At 40.3% G+C, this 24,154-nt stretch overlaps 1 protein-coding gene across 2 annotated transcripts in view; it reads left to right on the forward strand.

Annotated features, from left to right (window-relative positions):
• Positions 1-24,154, forward strand: part of Htt (huntingtin) — a 149,963-nt gene that overhangs the window by 37,918 nt on the left and 87,891 nt on the right. For both annotated transcript variants that reach the window (XM_031341112.1, XM_031341113.1), the window contains exons 6-14: positions 1,285-1,423; positions 9,590-9,731; positions 10,333-10,511; positions 12,241-12,445; positions 13,681-13,728; positions 17,153-17,233; positions 18,434-18,774; positions 22,126-22,264; positions 22,882-23,000. In XM_031341112.1, the coding sequence (XP_031196972.1) occupies positions 1,285-1,423; positions 9,590-9,731; positions 10,333-10,511; positions 12,241-12,445; positions 13,681-13,728; positions 17,153-17,233; positions 18,434-18,774; positions 22,126-22,264; positions 22,882-23,000 (1,393 nt within the window). The remainder of the gene's footprint in view (positions 1-1,284; positions 1,424-9,589; positions 9,732-10,332; positions 10,512-12,240; positions 12,446-13,680; positions 13,729-17,152; positions 17,234-18,433; positions 18,775-22,125; positions 22,265-22,881; positions 23,001-24,154) is intronic.

Below are 24,154 nucleotides of genomic sequence, written 5' to 3' on the forward strand. Positions count from 1 at the left end.
GTGATGCTTGCATCTATGACTCCTGATTTTGTTCCTAGTTTTTGTATCTCCAGGGTTGTATCTCATTCTGATTTCTTTATTGTTTCCATTTCCATTTTTAGATTCTGGATGGTTTTGCTCATTTCCTTCACCTGTTTGATTGTGTTTTCCTGTAGTTCTTTAAGGGATTTTTGTGTTTCTTCTTTAAGAGCTTCTAGCTCTTTACCTGTGTTCTCCTGTATTTCTTTGAGGGTGCTATTTATGTCTTTCTTAAAGTCCTGTATCATCATGATGATAAATGATTTTAGATCTGAATCTTGCTTTTCCAGTGTGACGATGTGTCTAGGACTTGCTATGGTGGGAGAATTGGGTTCTGAGGATGCTAAGTAACCTTGGTTTGTGTTGTTTATTTTCTTACACTTGTTCCCCTCCCCCATCTGGTTATCTCTAGTGCTACCTGCCCTTGCTAAATCTGACTGGAGCCTGTCCTTCCTGTGATCCTGATTGTGTCAGAACTCCTCAGAGTCAAGCTGTCTCTGTGATCCTGTGATTCTGGGCTTGTTAGAGCACCTGGGATTGAAGTTTCCTCCAGGTGTTTTGGGACTGGCTGCAGAGTTTGTGCCCAGGGTCTGCTCAGGGCACCAGCCCAGACAGACTGGAAGGATCCTGAGACACTGGGCTGGTGGAGTTCCTGTTTGCCTAAGTCTTGCTGGTCTCCGTTACTCCTAGTATTGGAATAGATGTTGGGTCCTCCTCACCTCTGATTCTGGGCGTGTTAGAGTGCCTGGGAGTGGAGCTTCCTCTGGTTGTTGTGGGACTGGCTGTGGAGCTTGCGCCCAAGGTCTGCCTTTAGTGCAGAATTCCATCAGACCTTCAAAGAAAAGCTAATACTAAAACTCAGCAAATAATATTTAAACCCAACCTTTTAAATTATATTTTATTTGTCTATGTGCCTTGCCTTATGGGTGAGGATAACTTATAGTTAATTCTGTCCTTCCTTTATGTGGGTCCCAGAGCTTGTGTCTTCACCCTTATCAACAGGTGCTTTCTTTACCCACAAAGCCATCTTGCTTGTCCCCACACCTAACTTCCTAATATTCTTTGTAACTCATGGGAGAGATGAAATGCTGATGAAGTTGAACTTCATCAGCATTTATGCCTCCTGTACTTGTAGTTGAGCATTGTGGTCTCCATTGAGGACCTATTCACCTATAAAACTAGGTTTTCCCTGACAGGGAACCATGAGCTTATGTTTCTTAACAGAGGAGACCTGAAGAATGATGAGTATTCTTCTTGCACATACAGGCCTTACCTGGTGAATCTTCTTCCATGCCTGACCCGAACAAGCAAAAGACCTGAGGAATCAGTTCAGGAGACCTTGGCTGCAGCTGTTCCTAAAATTATGGCTTCTTTTGGCAATTTCGCAAATGACAATGAAATAAAGGTATGGTTGTTGAATCTTGGCATGAGTCTTATGGGGCTTTGGGGAAAAAAATCATTTGAGATTGCTTCTGGAGTCTTGTTGGCTTCTCTTAGAGACATCTCAAGAGCTTCTTTTTACTTCTGCTTTCCTTTCATGGGATAAATTGTCAAGGGAGATAGTTTATAGATGCAAATTCAAAGGCATTTCCCCAGAGTGGATGGGTCAGCTGAGGAAAGAGACTTTACATGAAAGAGTGAAGAAGAGCTGATGGACCTTGTGTGTGTGGGTGCCCTAAAGCCAACAGGACTCCCATTTAGTTTATAGTGCCCAGAAAGCAAGGCTTATTACATAATTTGTGGAGTGCAAGATTCTTGACTTTGTTTTTATCTTTTTGAAAAAGTTTTTATTTTTAAAGTATTTATTTTATATGTATGAGAGTTTTGTCAATGTACTGTGTATGTGCCTAGTATTCTCAGAAGCCAGAAAAGTGTTGGATATCCTGGAACTAAAGTTGTAGATGATTGTGAGCTTCCACATGGGTGCTGCAGACTGAATCTGGGTCCTCTGGAGGAACAGCCAGTTCTCTTAACCCCTGAGCCAACTCTCCAGCATCTGCCTTTTCTCAAAGGCAGATGTTTATTTATTTGTGTAAGTGTGTGTGCATATGCACGTGTGTGTGTGTGTGTGTGTGTGTGTGTGTGTATGTCTGTCTGTCTGTCTGCATGAGCCTGTATGTGCATGGAGGCTAAAAGAAGGTGCTAGGTGCCCTTCTTTATCACTCTGCCTGTTCTTTTTGAGGTTGAGTTTCCCTGAAGCTGAAGCATACTTTTGTTTACATTTCAAATGTTATCCCTTTTCCTGGTTTCCCCTTTGCAAGCCCCCTATCTTATCCCCCCTTACCCTGCTTCTATAAGGGTGCTCCCCCACCTACCCACCCACTCCTGCCTCACCACGCTAGCATTCCTCTACACTGGGGCATCAAACCTTCACAGAACCAAGGGCCTCTCCTCCTATTGATGTCAGTCAGATAAGGCCCCTTCAGCTCCTTCAGTCCTTCCTTTTACTCCTCCATTGGGGTCCCTGTGCTCAGTCCGATGGTTGGCTGTGAGCCTCTGTATCTGTTTTGGTCTGGTTCTGCCAGAGCCTCTCAGGAGACAGCTGTATCAGGCTCCTGTCAGCAGGCACTTCTTGGCATCAGCAGTAGTGTCTGGGTTTGGTATCTGCATGTGGGATGGATCCCCAGGTGGGGCAGTCTCTGGATGGCCCTTTCTTCAGTCTCTGTTCCACTCTTTGTCCTTGTATTTCCTTCAGACAGTAGCAATTCTTGGTGAATAATTTGGAGATGGGTGGGTGGCCCCATCCCTCAAGCGGGGGTGAGGGGGGCATGCCTACTTCTTCTTATGGTCTCAACAGGTTCTCCCTCACTTTGTGGGTTATTTCAGCTAATGTCATCCCTGTGGGGTCCTGGGAGGCTCTTGCTTTCCTGGCATCTGGGACTTTTTGGTATCTACCCCCAGTTCCCCATCCTCAATTGCTACAAACCTCTGTTCAATTTCCTGACCCTCTGTGTTTCTCCTCCCATACCTGATTGTATTTAGTCAGGGTTCTCTAGAGTCACAGAACTTATGGTAGTCTCTATGTAGTAAAGGAATTTATTGATGACTTATAGTCTGTAGTCCAACTCCCAACAATCAACTCCCAACAATGGCCGGCAGCAGCTGTGAATGGAAGTCCCAGGATCCAGCAGTTGCTCAGTCCCATAAGGCAAGCAGGTGAAGCAGAGAGAGCCTTCCTTCTTCCAATGCCCTTATATAGGTCTCCAGCAAAACTTGTGGCCTAGATTAAAGGTGTGTGGCACCACACCTTTAATCCCCGATAACCTTGCTTGAACTCGTAGATCTTCCAGTCTTAATCTTCTAGGATTCATAGCCACTATGCCACCACACCTTTAATCCCAGATGATCTTGAACTCATAGATCTTTCTATCTTAATCCTCTGGGATTCATAGCCACTATACCTCAAGATCTCCATGCCAAGATTCAGGTCGGAAACTTGTGTCTCAGCCTCCAGATTAGGGCCACAGGTGAGCCTTCTAATTCTGGATTGTAGTTCATTTCAGATGTAGTCAAGTTGACAACCAGGAATAGCCACTACACCGATTCTGCCCCTCTCCCCCATTCGCCCTTCTCCCAAGTCCCTCTAACCCTCTAATTCCCTTGATTATATTGTTCTGCCTTTTAAGAAGAAGTAAAGCATCCATTCTTTGGTCTTCCTTCATCTTGAGCTTCATGTAGTCTGTGAGTTGTACTGTGGGTATTCCACGCTCTTTGCCTAATATCCACTTATCAGTGAGTACATGCCCTGTGTGCTCTTTGATGACTGAGTTACCTCACTTAGGATGATATTTTCTAGATCCATCCATTTGCTTTCAAATTTCGTGAAATAGCATAGATGTTCAGAATTGAAAGTTCGTCTTGGTAGATTTTTCCTTTGGTGAGTATGAAGTGTCCTTCCTTATCTTTTTTGATAATTTTTGGTTGAAAGTTGATTTTATTTGATATTAGAATGGCTACTCCAGCTTGTTTCTTGGGACCATTTGCTTGGAAAATTGTTTTCCAGCCTTTTACTCTGAGGTAGTATCTGCCTTTGACACTGAGGTGGGTTTCTTGTATGCAACAAAATGTTGGGTCCTGTTTCTGTATCCAGTCTGTTAGTCTATGTCTTTTTATTGAGACTAAATGGGAATTGAGTCCATTGAGGTTAAGAGATATTAAGGAATAGTGATTGTTGGTTCCTGTTATTTTTGTTGTTAAATATGGAATTTTGTTTGTGTGACTATCTTCTTTTGGATTTCTTGAAAGATTACTTTCTTGCTTTTTCTAGGGTATAGTTTTCCTCCTTGTGTTGGAGTTTCCATCTATTATCCTTTGTAGGGCTGGATTTGTGGAGAGATATCATGTAAATTTGGTTTTGCCATGGAATTTCTTGGTTTCTCCATCTATTGCAATTGAGAGTTTTGCTGGGTATAGACACCTGGGCTGGCATTTGTGTTCTCTTAGGGTCTGTATGACATCTGCCCAGGATCTTCTAGCTTTCATAGTCTCTGGTGAGAAGTCTGGTGTAATTCTGATAGGTTTGCTTTTATATGTTATTTGACCTTTTTCCTTACTGCTTTTAATATTCTTTGTTTTGTGCATTTGGTATTTTGACTATTATGTGATGGGAGGAATTTCTTTTCTGGTCCAATCTATTTGGAGTTCTGTAGGCTTCTTGTATGTTCATGGGCATCTCTTTCTTTAGGTTAGGGAAGTTTTCTTTTATAATTTTGTTGAAGATATTTACTGGCTCTTTAAGTTGGGACTTTTCACTCTCATCTATACCTATTATCCTTACGTTTGGTCTTCTCATTGTGTCCTGGATTTTCTGGATGTTTTGGGTTAGGAACTTTTGCTTTTTACATTTTCTTTGACTGTTGTGTCATTGTTTTCTATGATGTCTTCTGCACCTGAGATTCTCTCTTCTATCTCTTGTATCCTGTCGGTGATGCTTTTGTCTATGACTCCTGATCTCTTTCCTAGGTTTTTGAACTCCAGGGTTGTCTCCCTTTGTGATTTCTTTATTGTTTCTATTTCCATTTTTAGATCCTGGATGGTTTTGTTCAATTCCTTCATCTGTTTGTTTGTGTTTTCTGTAATTCTTTAAGGGATTTTTGTGTTTAATCTTTAAGGGCTTCTACCTGTTTTCCTGTGTTCTCTTATATTTCTTTAAGAGAGTTACTTACCTCCTTCTTAAAGTCCTCTATCATCATCATGAGATGTGATTTTTAAATCAGAGTCTTGCTTTTCAGTTGTGTTGGGGTATCCAAGGCTCTCTGTGGTGGGAGAACTGGGTTCTGGTGATGCCAAGAAGCCTTGGTTTCTGTTGCTTATGTTCTTGCCCTTTCCTGTTGCCATTTGGTTATCTGTGGTGTTAGAAGGTCTTGCTGTCTCTGACTGTGGCTTGTCCCTCTAAGCCTGTGTTTCAGCACTCCTGGGAGACCCAATTCTCTGTAGGAGGAATTTGGGTATGGAGAGCTGTGGCACAGGGTCAGCTCAGGGGTGCAGATATAAACCAGAAGGATCCTGTCCCTGGCTATTGATTGGTTCTTGTGTCCTAATGGCTCTGGGTGGGTCGTTGTTGGGCCGGGAGTTTGAGCAGAAGTGGTGGTCTCAACTCTGCTCTCAGGTGTGTTCCTTTTTTTTTTTTTTTGTCTAGACTAGAAACTATGAAGCCCAAGTGATTCTCTTGTGTTTGCCCCTTCAGAGCTGGGTTCATAAGTGTTTTTTAACTTTACATGTTGTTTTTCTCTGAGCTACAGTAGTTTTCCTGTTAATATTAATGTGATGCTTAAAAAGACGGTTTCTCTACATTCATTTGTGTGTGAATTTTTAATATAAATGCAAGATGTAAAGCATTAATGCAAGCAAAATGTTTCAGTGAACACATTTCAACAGTTCGACTTTATAACAATTATAAATAAACCTGTTAATATTTTCTGGACAATGCCAGCATTTCAATTTTTTTAAAATAAGTAAATTTCTTATTGATGGCAACTAAATGGTGTTTGTAGCATTTTTATCATACAGTAGATTCCATCTATTCACTATACTTTTCTAACTGAGTTGTCCTACATGCAAGTACATGTTTTTAATGTTGTCTGTCTTCTGTGCTGTTCCTGTAAGTTTGCTATTAAAATACATTAAAGTATATAAAAAAAGATGATTTCATAAAGTTTGGAACGAGGAAGGGAAATGATTTATCTAGGGAGGTTAGTGTAACTCAGTTGTCCTGATTGTTGTTGGAGCTGCTGCTGCTGTCATTGTTACTCCTCTGTCCTTGGAGTGGTGGGAGCTCCTAATGTGCAGAAGTGAGCAGTGTAATACTGTCAGGAGTCTGTGATAACTGCTGTCAGAGCCCAGAGACAAGTACACACACATATAGTGGTTGGGTCTGGATCTTTCCATTATATAGATGCCATTTGAGTAAGGAAACACTTTCCCCCTTTTTTTTTTTTTAAGATTTATTTATTTATTTTATGTGTATGAGTATACTATAGATGTACAAATAGTTGTGAGCCTTCGTGTAGTTGTTGGGAGTTGAATCCAGTCAGCCCCACTCACTCAGGCCCAAAGATTTATTAATTATTATAAATATATACACTGTAGCTGTCTTCAGATGTACCAGAAGAGTGCGTCAGATCTCATTATGTGATTGGGTGAATGTGAGCCACCATGGGTTGCTGGGATTTGAACTCAGGACCTTCGGAAGAGCAGTCAATGCTTTTACCCGCTGAGCCATCTCACCAGGTACCCCCTCTTTTTTTTTTTTCATAGTTACTAACTACTTCCTTCATGAACGTTTAACATTTAAGAAGTCTAGTCATTCCTTTGCCCATGTATCATTGCTGGGCTCCAGAAACAATGAGTGCCACCCTGTCCTACTTATCTTGATTCTATGTTAGAGGCAACCACAATAATGCTTACTTTCCTAGATTTGGATTTTTAAATTTTACATTTTTTTTAATTGTAGAAGAAGTAAATTTGGCTCTAACTCTTGTATTTTTTACAATAGTCCTGTCTGTATTGAGTATGTACTTTAATATGCCTAAGTCAATAGTGAAAGCTGCTTATATATGATTTTGAACACCTTTTTGTTTTCTAAACCAAACAATTATTGGTTGTTTCTGAAGTCTCAGATAACAGTGCCATTTCTTACTCATTAGATTGCTCAATAGATGGTCTATTTCCTCTGGCCGTTATCATCCCACATCCTGCTTAATATGGCCTTTGATTCCTGAGTTGTGTCATCCTGGAGGTTCCTTTACCTCTTTCTGGCTGATGTCTTTCTGTCTAGGTTTCCTCCCCAAAGGAGTGAACAGGAAGTAGTTGGGATTTGGCATTCCTAAAAATTCCTTTGGTATGGAGATCATTTTTTCCTGGATAATTGAATGTTTGTTTTGTTTTGTAGTACAGAACTGGAGGATCCTGTCTACACCAGATTGTCATTCCAAAAGTGGTGGTGGTGGTGGAGGGGGGTGAGGCCTGGGCTGAGGCCTGCCTGAGGCTCTCTCTTTCTCTCCCTGGTGGCAGGGAGCCTGCTGCTGAGGCCCAGGTCTCTCTCTCTCCCCTGGGGCTGACCTGTTTGCTGCACGGTGGCGCATTAGTTAAAAAGGAGGCAATGTATAAATGAGTTATTTTATTGTAGGAAGGATAGAATATGCTGGTTAAGTAAAGGGAAGGAAAGGAGAGGAAGAAGAGAGAAAAAAGGAGAGGAGGAAAGCAAGAGAAGAGAACAAAGAGCAGAGAGGAGAGAGAGCAAGAGAGAGAAGAAGTAAGAGTAAGAGAGTAAAGAGCAAGAGTGCAAGAGTAAGAAGAGAAGAGTAAGAGAGCAAGAGAGTGAGAGGAAGAGAAGAGTAATAGAGTAAAGAGGGGGCAAACCACCCCTTTTATTGTATGGGGCATGGCATGTCTGGCTTGTGGTCAGATGACTGTGTAGGGTCCAGCTAGAATGCTGGGAGCTTGAGGGATTGTCTTCTTGATAGAGCACACATCTCTTGCAGGGGCAGCTGTGAGGGGTCTGGGCTCAAATCTGAGCCATTGGTCTCAGTAGTTATCACCGAACTCGTACTGTCCCTTGTGAACAAATTTACTTTGCTCAGTAGGTCTCCGGGGTTCTCAGGTGGCTGCTCTACTGGACTCTGTCAGAACAGCCCACTGCCCCACATTAGATCTGTTGTATAAAGAGGGACTCCTGTAAGGAGGCTTCAGTGGACAAAGTGTTTCGGGAAAGATGGGGATTGAAGAGCTGGGGGTTCTGAGTCTTATGTAGTAGTGGAATCTCCATAGAATGGAGTCAGAGCAGGAGGATACTTGCAAGCAGGCTGCCACAGGGCTAGGGATGAGATAGGAGAGATGGAAGACAGGAAGTAGAATGAAAATTGCCTACCTGAGTCTCAGCCTGGTGTGGTCACAGGGGGGGTCCCACATAAAGTGTTTCTAGGTAAGCAGGCTGATGTGAAGGAAGGGAGAAGTGCTAGAAGGGAGGGCTGAGAGGGTCCACAGGAAGGAGTAAAGCTGAGTCTCCCTTTTCACAATTCTTATGTGTGTGTTTATTGCTATTAGCACATCTGTTGCTCTGAATATCACTTCTGGTTGTATTTGTGATGTGTGTGTGTGCATGTGCATGCACACGCACACTATTTCATCATCAGCAAGCCTTACAAGATATAGAGACATACTTAAAATCAATTGCAGCCACCAATGAATGTATCACCAGTGGCCATGAAATTGACAATGGCAGTTCTACTATGGAATGTGTTATGAAGTTAACAGTTATTTAGGCTAAGTGTGGAAATAGTAAGTGAATGAGATAAAGGAAGGACATATGCAAATGAGAGAAAAACAAGAGAAACAAGGTTAAATAAATGAAAGGAGAAGGTGGAGGGGTCAAGAAGAGCATTATGGGCTTATTCTGGAGGTTACTTGGAATATCTTATCTGTGATTTCTTAGAAGGTGATTCAGAAGGTGATTCGTGGTGTACTGTCATACCTATAAAATTGCAGCCTTCCATTCACTGAGGCACTAGTCTAGAGAGGATGTTTTAGTATAGCAGCAGCACTTCTGCAGGAAATTCTTAGGCCAGATTATCACTGTATTTGTCTAGGGCTTTTTCCTTATTATTGTCAAGTTTTTTTTAAAACTTTATTTTATATAGTGCTATTACTACCTCTGTTCTTGAATACCATGAATAGCTTATAGACACTGAGACTGTCACTCACAGTGAGCAATGTGTGTCCGTGTCCGTGTCCGTGTCCATGTGTCCCCACACGTGCTCGTGTATATGCAAGTGTATATGCATTTCTTATCCATGTGGGTTCTGGGGATTGAACTTAGGCCATCAACCTTGGCTACAAATTCCTTTACCATTTGACCTATCACACAGCCTTCCTGATGCAATTAATAAGGAAGTAAATATACTGCTAATGAATACTTGGTGACTAATGAAAATTTGGTATTTTTTTGTTCCATCTATGAAAAATATGTCAGCTTGTCACAGTTTATATCCTACAAGATTTGGAATTCTGTAAAATATGTCGTAAGCTCCACAGGAGCTTCAGTTTTCATCTTTTTGGTTTTGTTTGTTCTCAGGTTCTTTTGAAAGCTTTCATAGCAAATCTGAAGTCAAGCTCTCCCACTGTGCGGCGGACAGCAGCAGGCTCAGCCGTGAGCATCTGCCAACATTCTCGGAGGACACAGTACTTCTACAACTGGCTCCTGAATGTGCTCCTAGGTAAGAGAGAAAGGGCCTGCTGGACCATTCTTAGCAAATGCTCAATCTTTTAAACTACACTAGCCCTTGGCATCAGGACTAGACGATTTGCAGCTGCTGACTGCTAAATGTGAATTCTGCAAGGGATGCTTCAAGCCCATAAGTGGTCTCCGAGACTTTTCAGCTGCAGCTGTGTCCCTAGGACACCCAGCTGGTACATAACCTCATCCACCTTCCTGTCCTTCTGTATCAGAGGCCTGAGGATATGTTTCAGCATGCTGTGGGGAAACTGACATTCTCCTCCCCGCCCTCTCCTGTCAGAATCAACATGAGCAAATCTTGCTGGAGTGAGCATGTGGACATTTGATACAACTATCTGAATTCCACATACATTTCCACCCTCAATAAGGTCCTGCCAAGCTAAGGATATGTTTTATGCTGCAAAGCTGCTCCTGATCTAGGTATACAGAGCCTGTGTTTCTCAGTCTTACTTATGTCACCATTCCCTTTTATTGCTAGGCTTATAGCAGGGCACTCCTGTAGGTCTCCCTTTTGCACCAGCGTGAATTGTGGGTCTCTGAGCAATGGACTGGCTGTTGAGCCCCTTTGGTTTCCTTTGCAGGTCTGTTGGTTCCCATGGAGGAAGAACACCCCACTCTTCTGATCCTCGGAGTGTTGCTCACATTAAGGTGTCTAGTTCCCTTGCTCCAGCAGCAAGTCAAGGACACAAGTCTAAAAGGCAGCTTTGGGGTGACACGGAAAGAAATGGAAGTGTCTCCTTCTGCAGAGCAGCTTGTCCAGGTGAGGGTGAATAGTGGTAAGTGTGGGGCATGTGCTCCTTGGAGGCAGCACGTTTCTAGAAGTGTTTGGACAGAGAGAAGTGAGCTGGGTGATGGTGTGCTACCCTTGCTCCTGAAGAGTCACGAGATGTCTCCATAGACCAGGTATGAGTTGTTTGCCTAGAACAGGGACCACACATGTTTTCCACAAAGGGCCAGAGAGTTTTGTGTTAAGCTTTGCATGTCCAGCTGTCTTCACTGAAATATTGTAGTTTGAATACTTCAGTGTTGTAGTTTGAAAGCCTCAAATGGCCCATAAATGTGGCCATATTCCAGTGAGACTTCATCCACAGAATCAAGGTACAGCATTGTATGTCTATGACCTCAGTGCTTGGGATGTCAAGAGAAAAGTACAAGTTCAGCAAATGCCTGGCCTATGCAGGAACTCCAAGCTATCTGTAGCTACATGATGAGACTAGATCTCAAAAAAGCCAAAATGGAGAACAGAAAGCAAGTATAAAGGCAGATGTGGCTGTGGCTAGCAGTTGGCCAGTCAGGATGTAGGGTATGCATATGCATACTGCTTGCATGAGAAAGCTAAATAAAGCTAAGTCTCAAGGCAACTTCTTGGGAGGCTTTCACTCTTTAGTTTTTATTCTACACCAACCTTCAGAAAAGAAAATGTATGCTTTTTTTTTTTTAATTATACATTGGTGTTTGACCTGCATATATGTCTCTTTGAGGGAGTTGGATCTACTGGAACTTGATTTACAGACAGTTTTAAACTGCCATGTGGGTGCTGGGAATTGATCTGTGGTCCTTTGCAAAAGTAGCCAATGCTTTTAACTGCTGAGCCATCTCTCTATGGCCTGCATTTGTTTATTTTTTGTTTTTATCTTACCAACTAATGCTAGGGTTTACAAACTTTGCAATGTAAAAATATAGAGTGCCTGTGAAGCATTAATTTTATATAGTGATTTTATAAGTATGGTTGAAATTGTCCAAGATATATTTATATTGCAAAATTATGTGTTATCTGAAATCATGATTTAAACTTGTGGGCTTTTTTTCCCTGGTAACTTTAAAGAAAAAAACTAACAAACTCATTGTTTCTATAGTATAGTATAATATTAAAAACACTAAAAATTTTGACTGACATCCTTAACATTTGTGGCTATTCCTCCTGGCACTCCAAGCTGTATCTCTGATGGTTAGGTGTCCCCACTTGCCTCCACAGCAGTGTCCATTGGGATTCTTTTCTTTTCTATTCATCAGTTTTTGGAAATGAAGATCCTGAGTTTGCTTACTGGTGTTCTACAGGAAATACTCTATGTATTTCAAAGGAGTTAATATAAATTAAAAAAAAATCATGGGAATTCAGGAAATAGCATAGACAATAACGACCCTACCTAGAAGTAACAGGCCTTTACAGGGAAAAATTAAGGCACAATTTTGCTGACAAAGGCCAGTGAAAACAAAAGTGAAATCTGGGATGCTTATGTATTCATTAATTTTGTTGTTAAACATTGTAAGATTTATTTATTTTATGTACCTGCTCTGTCTGCATGCACACTTCTGTGCCAGAAGAGGGCATCAGATCCCATTGTAGATGGTTGTGAGCCACCATGTGTTTGCTGGGAATTGAACTAAGAACCTCTGGAAGAGCAGCCAATGCTCTTAACCGCTGAGCCAGCTCTCCAGCCCAGGGATGCATTTTAAACATGACTGAAGACCTGTGTTTCTGCTCCTAGGTTTATGAACTGACTTTGCATCACACACAACACCAAGACCACAATGTAGTGACAGGGGCATTGGAGCTCCTGCAGCAACTCTTCCGTACTCCTCCACCTGAGCTACTGCAAGCACTGACCACACCAGGAGGTCTTGGGCAGCTCACTCTGGTTCAAGAGGAGGCTCGGGGCCGAGGCCGCAGCGGGAGCATTGTGGAACTTTTAGGTGCGTTCTCAGCAAGGTCTTCTAACCATTGTGCATTAAGGCATGCTTTATGGGGCTGTGCTGCACTGAGCTATCCATGCCTCAGTTCCTTGCCCAAGCTTACAGGGTAGGCATGTTTCTGCTTTTGCAAATAAATACACAGTTTAGAAAAAGCTAGATGACAGAATGAGGCCACACCTTTAAAGCTTGGTCTCCTGACTTTCTGGCTTGTCACCTCCATTTCAGATGTAGTGAAATAGAAATATTAGACAATATCTAGGACTCTCATGTTTGGTTGTTAGGGATGAATAGATTTTTATGTCTTTTTGGGGAATTTAGTGTTCTTTTTCTACTTGGATCCTGACTTTAGAGAACCCTTTCCATTCCTGGTCCTCAAAGATACCTCCTTAACCTGGTCTCTGTTTTTCTTGATGCTCAAAGAGTTTGAGCCATAGATTAGGCATTGGCAGCCTGCCCTGTCTGACATGAGCTAGTCTTGGATGATGGTAAAGATAGGAATCTGGGCATGCCAGCCTTTAGAAGTGACCTGGCATTTAGCAGGCTTTGACAAAATCTGCTGATCCAGTCTGCTTGGGATATTATTAAATTATTTAATTGGGATATTATTGTGGCCTTGTTTGCCTGGACTGTGAGCAAAAAATGTTTTTCTGCTGTCTTTTTCATTAAAGAATCTTTACTTTTGTGGGAAGCATGTCATACACCCTAGTAACTGTTTCCAATGAAAGCTTATGTCTGGCATCTGGTTGTCCAAATAATGTGAGATCTTATAGTTTATATATATATGGGTTTTTTTTATTTTTTATTTTTTTATTTTTTTATTTTTCAAGACAAGGTTTTTCTGTATAGCTCTGGCTGTCCTGGAACTCACTCTGTAGACCAGGCTGGCCTCGAACTCAGAAATCCACCTGCCTCTGCCTCCCAAGTGCTGGGATTAAAGGCGTGTGCCACCACCGCCCAGCGAGATCTTATAGTTTTAATTTGGCTTTTAAAGTATAATTTATGAGGTTTTTTTTTTTTGACATTTTAGTCATATCTTTAAAACTGTGTATTTGAACACGAGTGTAATTTTTACCTTTAAAGTGTAACACTGTGGTGTTTAAACATGTCCTATGGAAATATGTCCACATTCCCCCTGTTTTAGGATTTGAGTCAAGCTTTTTGAGGATTTTTTAATTTCTTGCAAATTTTAGCAGCTTGTAACCTTACTTTCTTCTGTTATGTTCTGTGATTTACAGCTGGAGGGGGTTCCTCATGCAGCCCTGTTCTCTCAAGAAAGCAAAAAGGTGATTATCTCAAAATCTGAGTCTTGTATTGAGTCGAACTGCTGTTTCTGTGTTTGAGTAATGCGTTAAGTTCTGCTTATATCTCCTCTCAGGAGACTAAGTGTATGAATACTGCTAGAACCTGACATTTTCTGCTGTTTAAAAATTATTTATATCACAGTTGTTTATCATAATTTCTAATGTTTGAGGTCAATGGTCAGCAAACTTTCTATAAGGGACCAGAGAACAAATATTTTAAACTTGCTGACTATAGACTCTTGCAGCTGTTTCCCTGTCTTGTGACTGCTGAAGAAGAATGGTATATAAACTGCTGGGTCTGGCTGGTTTCTGTTGAAATCTTAAAGATGCAGCTGGGCTCAGCACCATTTTAGAGAGTGACCACTATACTTTAGAAAAGTAACTTTTTTTTTTTTTTTAACATTTATTTATTTGTTTTATTTATATGAGTACACTGTAGCTGTCTTCAGACACACCAGAAGCGGGCATGGGATTCTCATTACAGATGGCTGTCAACCACTTTGTGGTTACTAGGAATTGAACTCAGGACCTCTGGAAGAGCAACCAGTGTTCTCTCCAACTCTAATTTCCCTTCTTAATGAATTTTATTATTAGGTATATTAAATAGTTAATTTTGTTTGGTTCTTCATTTTGTTCATGTCTAGTTATCAATTTTCAACTATATTTAACCTCTTGCATATGTGTTTTCTGACCTATTTTTATTCCAGAGTTTCTGATATGACCTGATAGTTTCATATGCTTGGTCACTTTGCTGCAGCTGCAATTTCATTTTACATTATGAATTTCCATGGAAAAGAATTGCTATCATCTTTATTTTTAAAATCTTTTTTTTTGTTGTTGTTGTTTTTGAGACAGGGTTTCTCTGTGTATCCCTGGCTGTCCTGGAACTCACTCTGTAGACCAGACTGGCCTTGAACTCAGAAATCCGCCTGCCTCTGCCTCCCAAGTGCTGGGATTAAAGGCATGCACCACCACTGCCCAGCTATTTTAAAATCTTAAAAGATGAATTTGTTTTCTGTGTCATGATTTGAGCATTTAAAACTTAAAGCACGGTATTATTTGCTATATTAAATGAGAGTTTGTGTGTTTTTCCTTTTTTTTTAAACTCAGTATCTCTGCCTGTACTTCCCACCTGCTGGGATGACAGTACACCTCATTTTTGAGTAAGTTCTTCCCAGGAATAATATTCTTGTCTCCATTGAATTAAGAGAACATTTACTTGAAGAGTTTGAGAGCTAGATGTTACCTGGAGGCTGAGACAGAAGTCTTTTGGGCAACTGGGAAGACCTTGCCTCTTCAAAAGAAAGCCGAATGTTTGATCCATTGCTATAAGAAATACTGATTTTAGAAAGCATTGCAAATGTTTAAAGGAGAGAAGAATTCTAAGAAATATTAATCTCTATTCTTGATCTAGGAGAGATCAGTGGGTACTTGGTAAAATCGCTCTGATAATTTATTCCACAGTCACGTTATCCAGAGATGGGGACAAAGGTGATATTATTGAGATGAGTTCTCATCTCTACTATTTCCTGAATCTCCTGATGATTTTTTATTTAGACTGGTGATTTTAAAACTTTTTTTCTTATAATGAAGATTCCTTTTTTCAAGTGTTGTGCTGGCTAGTTTATGTCACCTTGATACAAGGTAGAGTCATTTTGAAAGTAGGAACCTTAGTTGAAAAAATGTCCTCATTAGACAGGTCTGTGAACAAACCTGTGATGCATTTTCTTGATTGATGATATAGAAAGGCCCAGCTTACTCTGGACATTGGCACTCCTGGGCTATTGGTTCTGGGTGCTATAAGCCAACTGAGCAAGCCAGTAAGAGCATTTCTCTAAGGTCTCTGCCTCCAGGTCCCTTCCTCAATTCCCCTCAGTTTTTCCGTTACTTTTGGTCATGGAGTTTCATCACAGCCATAGAAGCCCTAAGACAAGTGTAATCTGCCAGATATAAGACAGATAAAAACAAGGTTGTGGACCACATAGGCTTCTGCAAAGCTCAGAGGGGGCCAGGAGTCTCTTCTCTATTGGCAGCCCTCCTTTTTTAGTCTTCATGAAATCTTCCCCAGGGGAACTTTTTCCAGAACATAATCAACCACTGACTTGGAAGGTAGAAAGTGCTTCATTAAGATTCAAATTCACTGTTCTTGAGTTTTATTTGATTTTTTAAACCACGTTTTGTTAATAAAAGGCTGTTTGTATTTATGTCTAGTTGCTGTGTTGATTTCACATAGATTTGTATTCTCTTTGCAAATTAGCTTATGCCTTTAATGTCATGGAAAGTATCACAGCTCTTATTACTTGAAGAAGAGTAACATTAGAAGCTAATAGCTAGATAGTTAGTTTCTGTTTTAGTTTTTCTCTGTATGAGAGCATACATGAGATGAACAACTTCAAGGAAAAGACTTATTTTGGCCACTGTTTTAGAGGTCTTGGTCCAACACAGCGGGGCAGGTTTGTTTGAGCATCAACCAGAAGGCAGGTGGTTATACCTGTGTTGGTGGGTTTCCTCTTAATTTTTTTTTATTTCAACATGTAAACAGTGCTACCCACACCAAGCAGTCTTCCCTCTTAGTTAAACCTCTCTGAAAATTCCCTAAGTATATCTTCTTTCAATCAAGCTGACAAGATCAAAGTGTAATTTGATATCACTTAATAATGCTTATATGTAATGTAACTCTAAAGAGATTAAATCTGATTTTTCTTCCTAATATAACTTTAAATATAAACTATAAGGTAGTTTACATTTAAAAATTCTTACTAGAAAATATTTTCTTTTCAGATTTTTAGCTATAGAGTAGACAATAAAAAGATAATAAAATGAAAGTGACTTATTTATATGTAAGAGTTTGATATACAACTTTGTATTTGCCATGGATATTCCAATAGAACATGGATATAACAAGGCCTGATTGATAGAATTGGACCTTTTCAGCCACAAGCTACTCATTCATTTATTAAGTGATAGTAAATTATTTAACTACAATAGTAATCTAAATCAATAAAAAGTTATTTTGTGGTATAGTTCAATAGTAACTCCTTCTGCCTCTTATTAGTTTTACAGTATTCTAAAAGCTACTCTTTTTTTCCATCCTTTAACATTGTAATATTTAATACATGATGGATAAATTGTATTATGGTAAATTAAATATGCCTGTGATTTTCAATTCAGAATGTATGCTTAATTTGATTTTTGTTTTTTGAAATAGAGAGTCACTGTGTAGCTTTGGTTTGGACTAAAACTCACTGCGTAGATGTGGCTGACCTCAAACTCATAGAGATTGGTGCTGGGAGTAAAAGTGTGCACCATCATGCCTGACTATTTATTTGAGCTAAAAAAAAAAAAAAAAAAAAAAAAAACATTTTTAGCAAAATTAGAAAGGTATATTGCTGTATTATTTCCTCAGGCAAAGTGCTCTTAGGAGAGGAAGAAGCCTTGGATGACGACTCGGAGTCCAGGTCAGAGGTCAGCAGCTCAGCCTTTGCAGGTACTCATTGTCATGGGCCATGAGCTGCCAGTGTCGGCCTCTAGTTATTTATCTGCCACTTCGTGCCCCTTCAAGCACCTCAGTCTGCATGCAGCATTGCGGGTGGCTTTTATAGCTCAGCTGCTTTTATAATTTTCATTCTAAATGTATTTGGCATGCACTTTTCTTGTTTTAGGTTATTTAAAAATTGATTTATTATTCTTGAGCATATCTTTTGGTAGTGGATGATAGATGGAGTTGTCTCATGAGTTAAAATGTCAACAGCTTTGGTTATGTTTACTGTTAGGTAAATAACAATAAGACAAAGATTCTTGGGAAGGAAAGCCTGAATAATTCGAATGGACTTCCCCCTGCTTACGAGATAGACAAATCAATGGAACAGAAATGCTGGGCTGCCTAGACTAGTGTACCACTCAGGTGCCTGTGACCAAGTGCCTTCATCAGGGGCCACTGCTCACACCTTGTTCACGGTTCTGAAGTGATCCTGGTTTTATATTTAATGTTTTATTTTATAAAACAAACCATCCTGTTAGCATTCTGAAAGCTCGCTTTTATTGGTACATTCTCACCTTTCCCAACCATCAGCACCTTTCATTTCCGCCAATATAAATCAACCACTTTTTTTTTTTTTGCAAGTTCTTCCAAACATTTAAGGATGAATAAATGTTACATGTTGGATTTTACTATTATAGAATGGCACTGAAGTGATTTTGATCTCACATAGTGTTTGTAAGAGAGAATTTCAAAATTAAACTAGGAAAAGATGGAGTGTGTTTATCCTAGAGGAGGCTAAGATTGGAGTGGAGACGAACAGGACATGGAATAAAGCAAGCCCATCCTAAAGGGTGCACATTCACTAGTGTTCTGTTGTTTATTTAGAGTTCCTAGGAGTCTGCTTGGGTCCCTGCCCTAGTTGCTTCTGAGTTACACACATTCTATGTGTGGCTTTAGGCATGCATTAAAAGCTTCAACTTTGGTTTTGTGATAGAACACATTGAAAATATTCACAGCCATGAAGAATTTGCTTGTTCAGCCAGCTGAACTGTGCTGGCTGACTTTTTCTTCGCTATGCTCCCGTATAACTACTGTTTAGTAGTTAAAACATTCAATACAGTAAACTTTTTGTCATTTTGCACAATTTGAGTCCTTAGCTATTGTTTCCTCTGGCCATTTGACAACTGAGTTTCTCTGTGTCTCTAGCCTCTGTGAAGAGTGAGATTGGTGGAGAGCTCACTGCTTCTTCAGGTGTTTCCACTCCTAGTTCTGTTGGTCACGACATCATCACTGAGCAGCCTCGATCCCAGCACACACTTCAAGCAGACTCTGTGGATTTGTCTGGCTGTGACCTGACCAGTGCTGCTACTGATGGGGATGAGGAGGACATCTTGAGCCACAGCTCCAGCCAGTTCAGTGCTGTCCCATCTGACCCTGCCATGGACCTGAATGATGGGACCCAGGCTTCCTCACCCATCAGTGACAGTTCTCAGACCACCACTGAAGGACCTGATTCAGCTGTGACTCCTTCTGACAGTTCTGAAATTGTGAGTAGGCAGAGAGCACCCTGGTTCTTTTGTCTTCTGAGCTTATTCTTGTATGCCCACACTTGGACCCTCCTGCTCATTTTTCTATATTACTACACATAATAAATAGTAAGAGGCCCCCAGCTCAGATGGTTAACAAAGATCTTGACCTTGTTGGATGCCTTCACGGAAAAATTGCCTAGTATCTTTTGTATTGAGCCATGGGAGATTAAAGTGAGGTTAATTATATGCACCTTGTACACATGACATATTTTTAATACCTGATTAGGCCTGTTTGAATAACTACTTTCAATTTTTTAAGGAGCTTGCTATTGAAAGTGTCTGTGGTCTTAATGTGGGTGGTGATATTAATACTCTGTACTATTTTTAGAACTTTTTGACCTCTCGATGTGTTTTAAAGTAATGTGCGCATATTTCTGCCTCTGTGATGTCTGAGTTCATGGATAGGAATTACCTCAAAGATTGTATAATCAGAAAGTTGGGTGCAAGTGTGTGCTGAATTGTGGGGTATTTTTTGTTTGGTTGGTTTTTTTTAAACTTGCTTGTCATTTGTTTTTGTTTTATATTTCTGAAACAGGTCCTAGCCCAGGCTGACCTTAAATTGAGATCTGCCTGCTTTAGCTTTGGACTGTTGGGAGGTGTGGGCATGAACCACACTTGGCCTACATTTTCAATAGGCATTTTTTTCTCCTCTTCCTCTTTCTCTTCTTAGTGTAGAAAATAACAATAAAATTATCTCATAGCTCATACCTACAGTTCAATGGTATACTCATCACCACCACACACCTCCATTAAGTCTTCGTCTTCTGAAGCCCTGCCTTCTGTAAAGGCTTGTGCCCTCCTCTGGAAAGCAGTGGTCTGGTTTTTGTAGTACAAGTTTGATGACTGTAGGTCCTTCATGCAGTATGTTTATCAGAAGTATTTATCTTTCTATGACTGGCTTACTTAACATAATGCCTTCAATGTAGCATGTGTGAGAATTTTCATTTTTTTTAAGGGCCCCATTACATGGATAGACTACATTTTACTTATCCTCTCATCTATTACTAAACATGTGGGTTACCCTCCCATTCTAACAATTACGAATAATGTCACTGTGAACATGGGCCTACAAAATATCTCTAAGACTCTGTTTTCAATTCTTTTGGCTATACACCTAAAAGTAGACTAGTTTTTACATCCAAGTTTAAGTGTATATAATTAAATGTTTAGCTACTGTAGAATATGAAAAATATTGATATATATGTACCATAGAATATAATATTCTATATAGAATATATACATTACACAATATATAAACTATATATATTCTATATAGAGCCTATACATGGGTCTTTTTGAGACAGGGTTTCTTTGTTAATAGCCCTGGGTGTCCTCAACCTTTTTTGTAGACCAAGCTGGTTGAACTCAAAAGAGATCCACCTGCATCTCCCTCCCAAGTACTGGGATTAAAGGTGTGAGCTACCACACGCAGCCCAGAATATATTTTATTAAGAATATTGTAGGATATTTTGGCTTGCTTCTAAATTTTATATTGTATCCAGCATTTCTGAAATATAAATGAGATACTGGAATGGATGCAAAACACTGAATTCAAGTCAGAAATGAAATATGTGTTGTGTCCACAAGAGCTGGGGAGATGGCTCCAGTAAGTTGGTTCCACACAGGTATAAATTTGGATCCTCCATACTATCTCAAAAGCTGGTCTTTGTGACCACACACTTTTGTAATCCCAGCTCTGGGAAGGTAGAGACAGGGACTTGCTGGCTAGCTAGTCTATCTCAAATGGGTGAGCTCCAGGTTCACTGAGAGAGACCTTGACTCAAAAATATCATAGAGAACAAATGAGGAAAACACTTGACATTGACCTCTTGCCTCCATACCCATGCTTATAAATATGCATACACCCACTGTTCGCTTGTGTTACCACCCCTACAGCACTCACATACACACACACACACATATACACAGACACACACACACAGACATATACACAAACTCACACACACACACACAAACACACAGACACAGACACACACACACACACACACACACACACAGAGTCTTAGTTCAGGTTTTATTGTTGTGAAGAGACACCATGACCAAGGCAACTCTTAAGAAGGAAACATATAATTGAGTTACAGTTTCAGAGGTTCAGTCCATTATCATCATAGTGGGAAGCATGGCAGTGTGCAGAGCAAGTTGTGTCTCTGAGTTTCTGGCTACCCTAGTCTACAAACTGAGTTCCTGGACAGCCAATGGTACACAGATAAACCCTATCTCAAACCATACCAAACCCCAAACCAAACACGAAACCAAACACCAAACCAAACTAAACAAAACCAAACCAAACCAAAAAAAGAGGTTGTTAGGTCACATACAGGTTAAAGATGCCCTAAGAAGTTTTGGCTATAGGCTGCAGTCCTATTCTTGAGTTCTTACTGGTTACCTTGCTGTTCTTTCCAGCAACTTTTTACCACAGAATCTGTCTGGACATATGAAGTATTTATAAATTTAGTGCAAATAACCTATTGTTAGATTCTCATCAGAAGCCTTGTCTTTGTTTCTAATTTACTGTACAGTTTTTTCATGAAGACAAGATTGTGTTAAAAATATCAGCTCATTGAGAATTACATGGATGTATTTTGGCTTACCCCTCATCTTTCTGCCTAACTACTCCCAGATCTACTTAACACTTCTCTTTCCAGACTTATGTTTTCTTTTTTAAAGAGTTTTTTCTTTAATATCAAAAATGTTTACAGATAGAAATTTCTTTAGGTTTTCTAGAGCTATAAAAGCTTGGTATGACCTTTTCCTGGGGGAGACAGACAAATGTCTGATTACCACAGATAGGATACCAGTGACAGACCAAAATAATGATTCCACCTAGGTCTAGTTTGACAAACCAATTAGTTTATTTGGCACTACTTAAAGAAACACAAGCTATGGGCTACCCACTAGGGCATGGGCAGCTTATAAACATCTATACCATTGAAGAGTATGTTTACCTCAGCGATCATTAACCACTTATATATCCTTAGGAAGGAGTAGGGTTCCACAAACCTGTTCCCAGAATGTTACTTCCCAATCTTGTGCAGGCCTGGTATAGATAACCTCCTTGCCCCGGTAACATTGCACAGCAAAGCTTTTCTTAACATAGTAGTGAAGAGCTCTTGCTTTTTGCTTTAATACATGCATTTACCTATGGCCATTGAATAGGTAATTGCCCTTTGCATTCTGCGTGTGTCACTGTTTCAACATGGTCTTTGCATTCTACGTGCTCAGCTCTGTTGGTGGCTTTTCCTTCATGTTGAAGGGCTTTCCCCTGACAGTCCCCCTTTATTTGTCCAGGTGTTAGATGGTGCCGACAGCCAGTATTTAGGCGTGCAGATAGGACAGCCACAGGAGGAAGAAGAGGAAGAGGAAGAGGAGGAGGCTGCAGGTGTACTTTCTGGTGAAGTCTCGGATGTTTTCAGAGACTCTTCTCTGGGTATGCTCACTTTATGATATAATGGAAATGTTTCAGCCTTAGACATCTTTATCTTTTTTCCTTTGTTTTTGTTTCTCCAGATGGAGTTTCTCTGTGTAGCTTTAGCTATCCTGGAACTTATTCTATAGAACAAGCTGGCCTCAAACTTGAGATATCTGCATGCCTCTGCCATCCAAATGCTGGGATTAAAGGCATGAACCACCACTACCCAGCAAGACTTTTTTTTTTTTTGTTTTTTTGAGACAGGGTTTCTCTGTGTAGCCCTGGCTGTTCTAAAACTCACTCTGTACACCAGGCTGGCCTCGAACTCAGAAATCTAACTGCCTCTGCCTCCTAAGTGCTGGGATTAAAGGCGTGCGCCACAACTTCCTGGCTCCAGCACTTTTTTAAAAATCTTTATTTCAAAAAGAAACCTTTTGGTATCATTATTTTTTAAATTGAAAATGGCATTAATTTTCAATTCAGTTCACATTGAATTGAATTTCAATTCAAATTGAAAATGGCAGTTTAGGTATAATCAGACTTTGATTTAAATTGGTACTTGTATATTATCTCTATGTAAATATATACATATTTTGATTAGACTTGTCATTTAATTATGGTTTCTATTTTTAAAGCTCTTCAACAGGCACACTTGTTAGAAAGAATGGGCCATAGCAGGCAGCCTTCCGACAGCAGTATAGATAAGTTTGTATCAAGAGATGAGGTTGCTGAAGCCAGTGATCCAGAAAGCAAGGTGAGCTTCATAGGAAGGAACAGCTTGTGTGTGAGGGGCTGGGATTTCCCTGACTTTTGGCAATTTCATTTGTTCCTAGCCCAGCTCTGGGCTTATTTCTTTCTTAGAAACACTGGACACTCCCAGGCCTCTGTCCTTTTTTGCCTCTCCAGGGGTACCCAAATTCTTAACAATTGTATTAGTTCTGCCTCCAGAGACTCCTCCCTACATAGATGTTCCCCGTGCTGAGCTCTACCCTGCCTGATATCCTGTATTATTCCTTTGCGGCTTGTGTAGAGCTTTGCAGCAGTTCTTAGTTTTGCTCTCTCAACTGATTAAAACATCTCTCTCTTTCTCTGTTTGCTTTCCATCCACATTACATGTAAATTTACAGTTATATTCCTTAAAGTTAGGAATACATTTTGTCATTTAATTGTATCATCAAAATGACTTCTTTTGAGAGCACTCTCCAGATTCTTTTGTATCCTTCTGACCTTTGAGCATCTCTGGCTTATTCCTTTGCCTAGTATCTTTTTGTTTGTGTGTGTTTTGGAGCTTTTTCAGACAGGATCTCACTATATAAACTTGGCTGGCCTAGAACTCATAGTTTTCAGTAGACACTTGTGACTTGCCAATGTGAATAGCGTTTCCTGAATGCTGTGTTTTAGCACCTTCCTGTCCTGTGAACCTTCTCCATGCTAAGCTTGTCTCTTGCTACACCCTGTGTTTCAGGGTTCCAATTGTGTTCTTTTTGAGATCAGCTATGGAGGTGGCCAAGTATAGGCATCTCTGTCTTTAGCACGCTGATGTGGATTATTTTCATGACTGAACTAGTGAATCAAATGTTTAGTCTAAGACCAGAGCAGCCAGCTGGGAGGCACAGGCCCCACGAGTCGCAGGGGACTCGCAGGGTAGCAGGGACAGGACAAACTCTAGTCAGAGACACTAAGAACATCTAACACCAAAAATCAAGAGATGGTGAAAGGCAAACACAAGAATCCTACCAACAGAAACCAAGACGACTTGGCTTCATCAGAACCTAGTACTCATACTGCAGAAAGTCATGGATATCCCAAAACACCAGAAAAGCAAGAATTGGACCTAAATTTATATCTCACAATGCTGATAGAGGAACTTAAGAAGGACATGAATAACTCCCTTAAAGAAATACAGGA

Source organism: Mastomys coucha, unplaced genomic scaffold (assembly GCF_008632895.1).
Source record: "Mastomys coucha isolate ucsf_1 unplaced genomic scaffold, UCSF_Mcou_1 pScaffold22, whole genome shotgun sequence".
Lineage (NCBI taxonomy): Eukaryota > Metazoa > Chordata > Mammalia > Rodentia > Muridae > Mastomys > Mastomys coucha.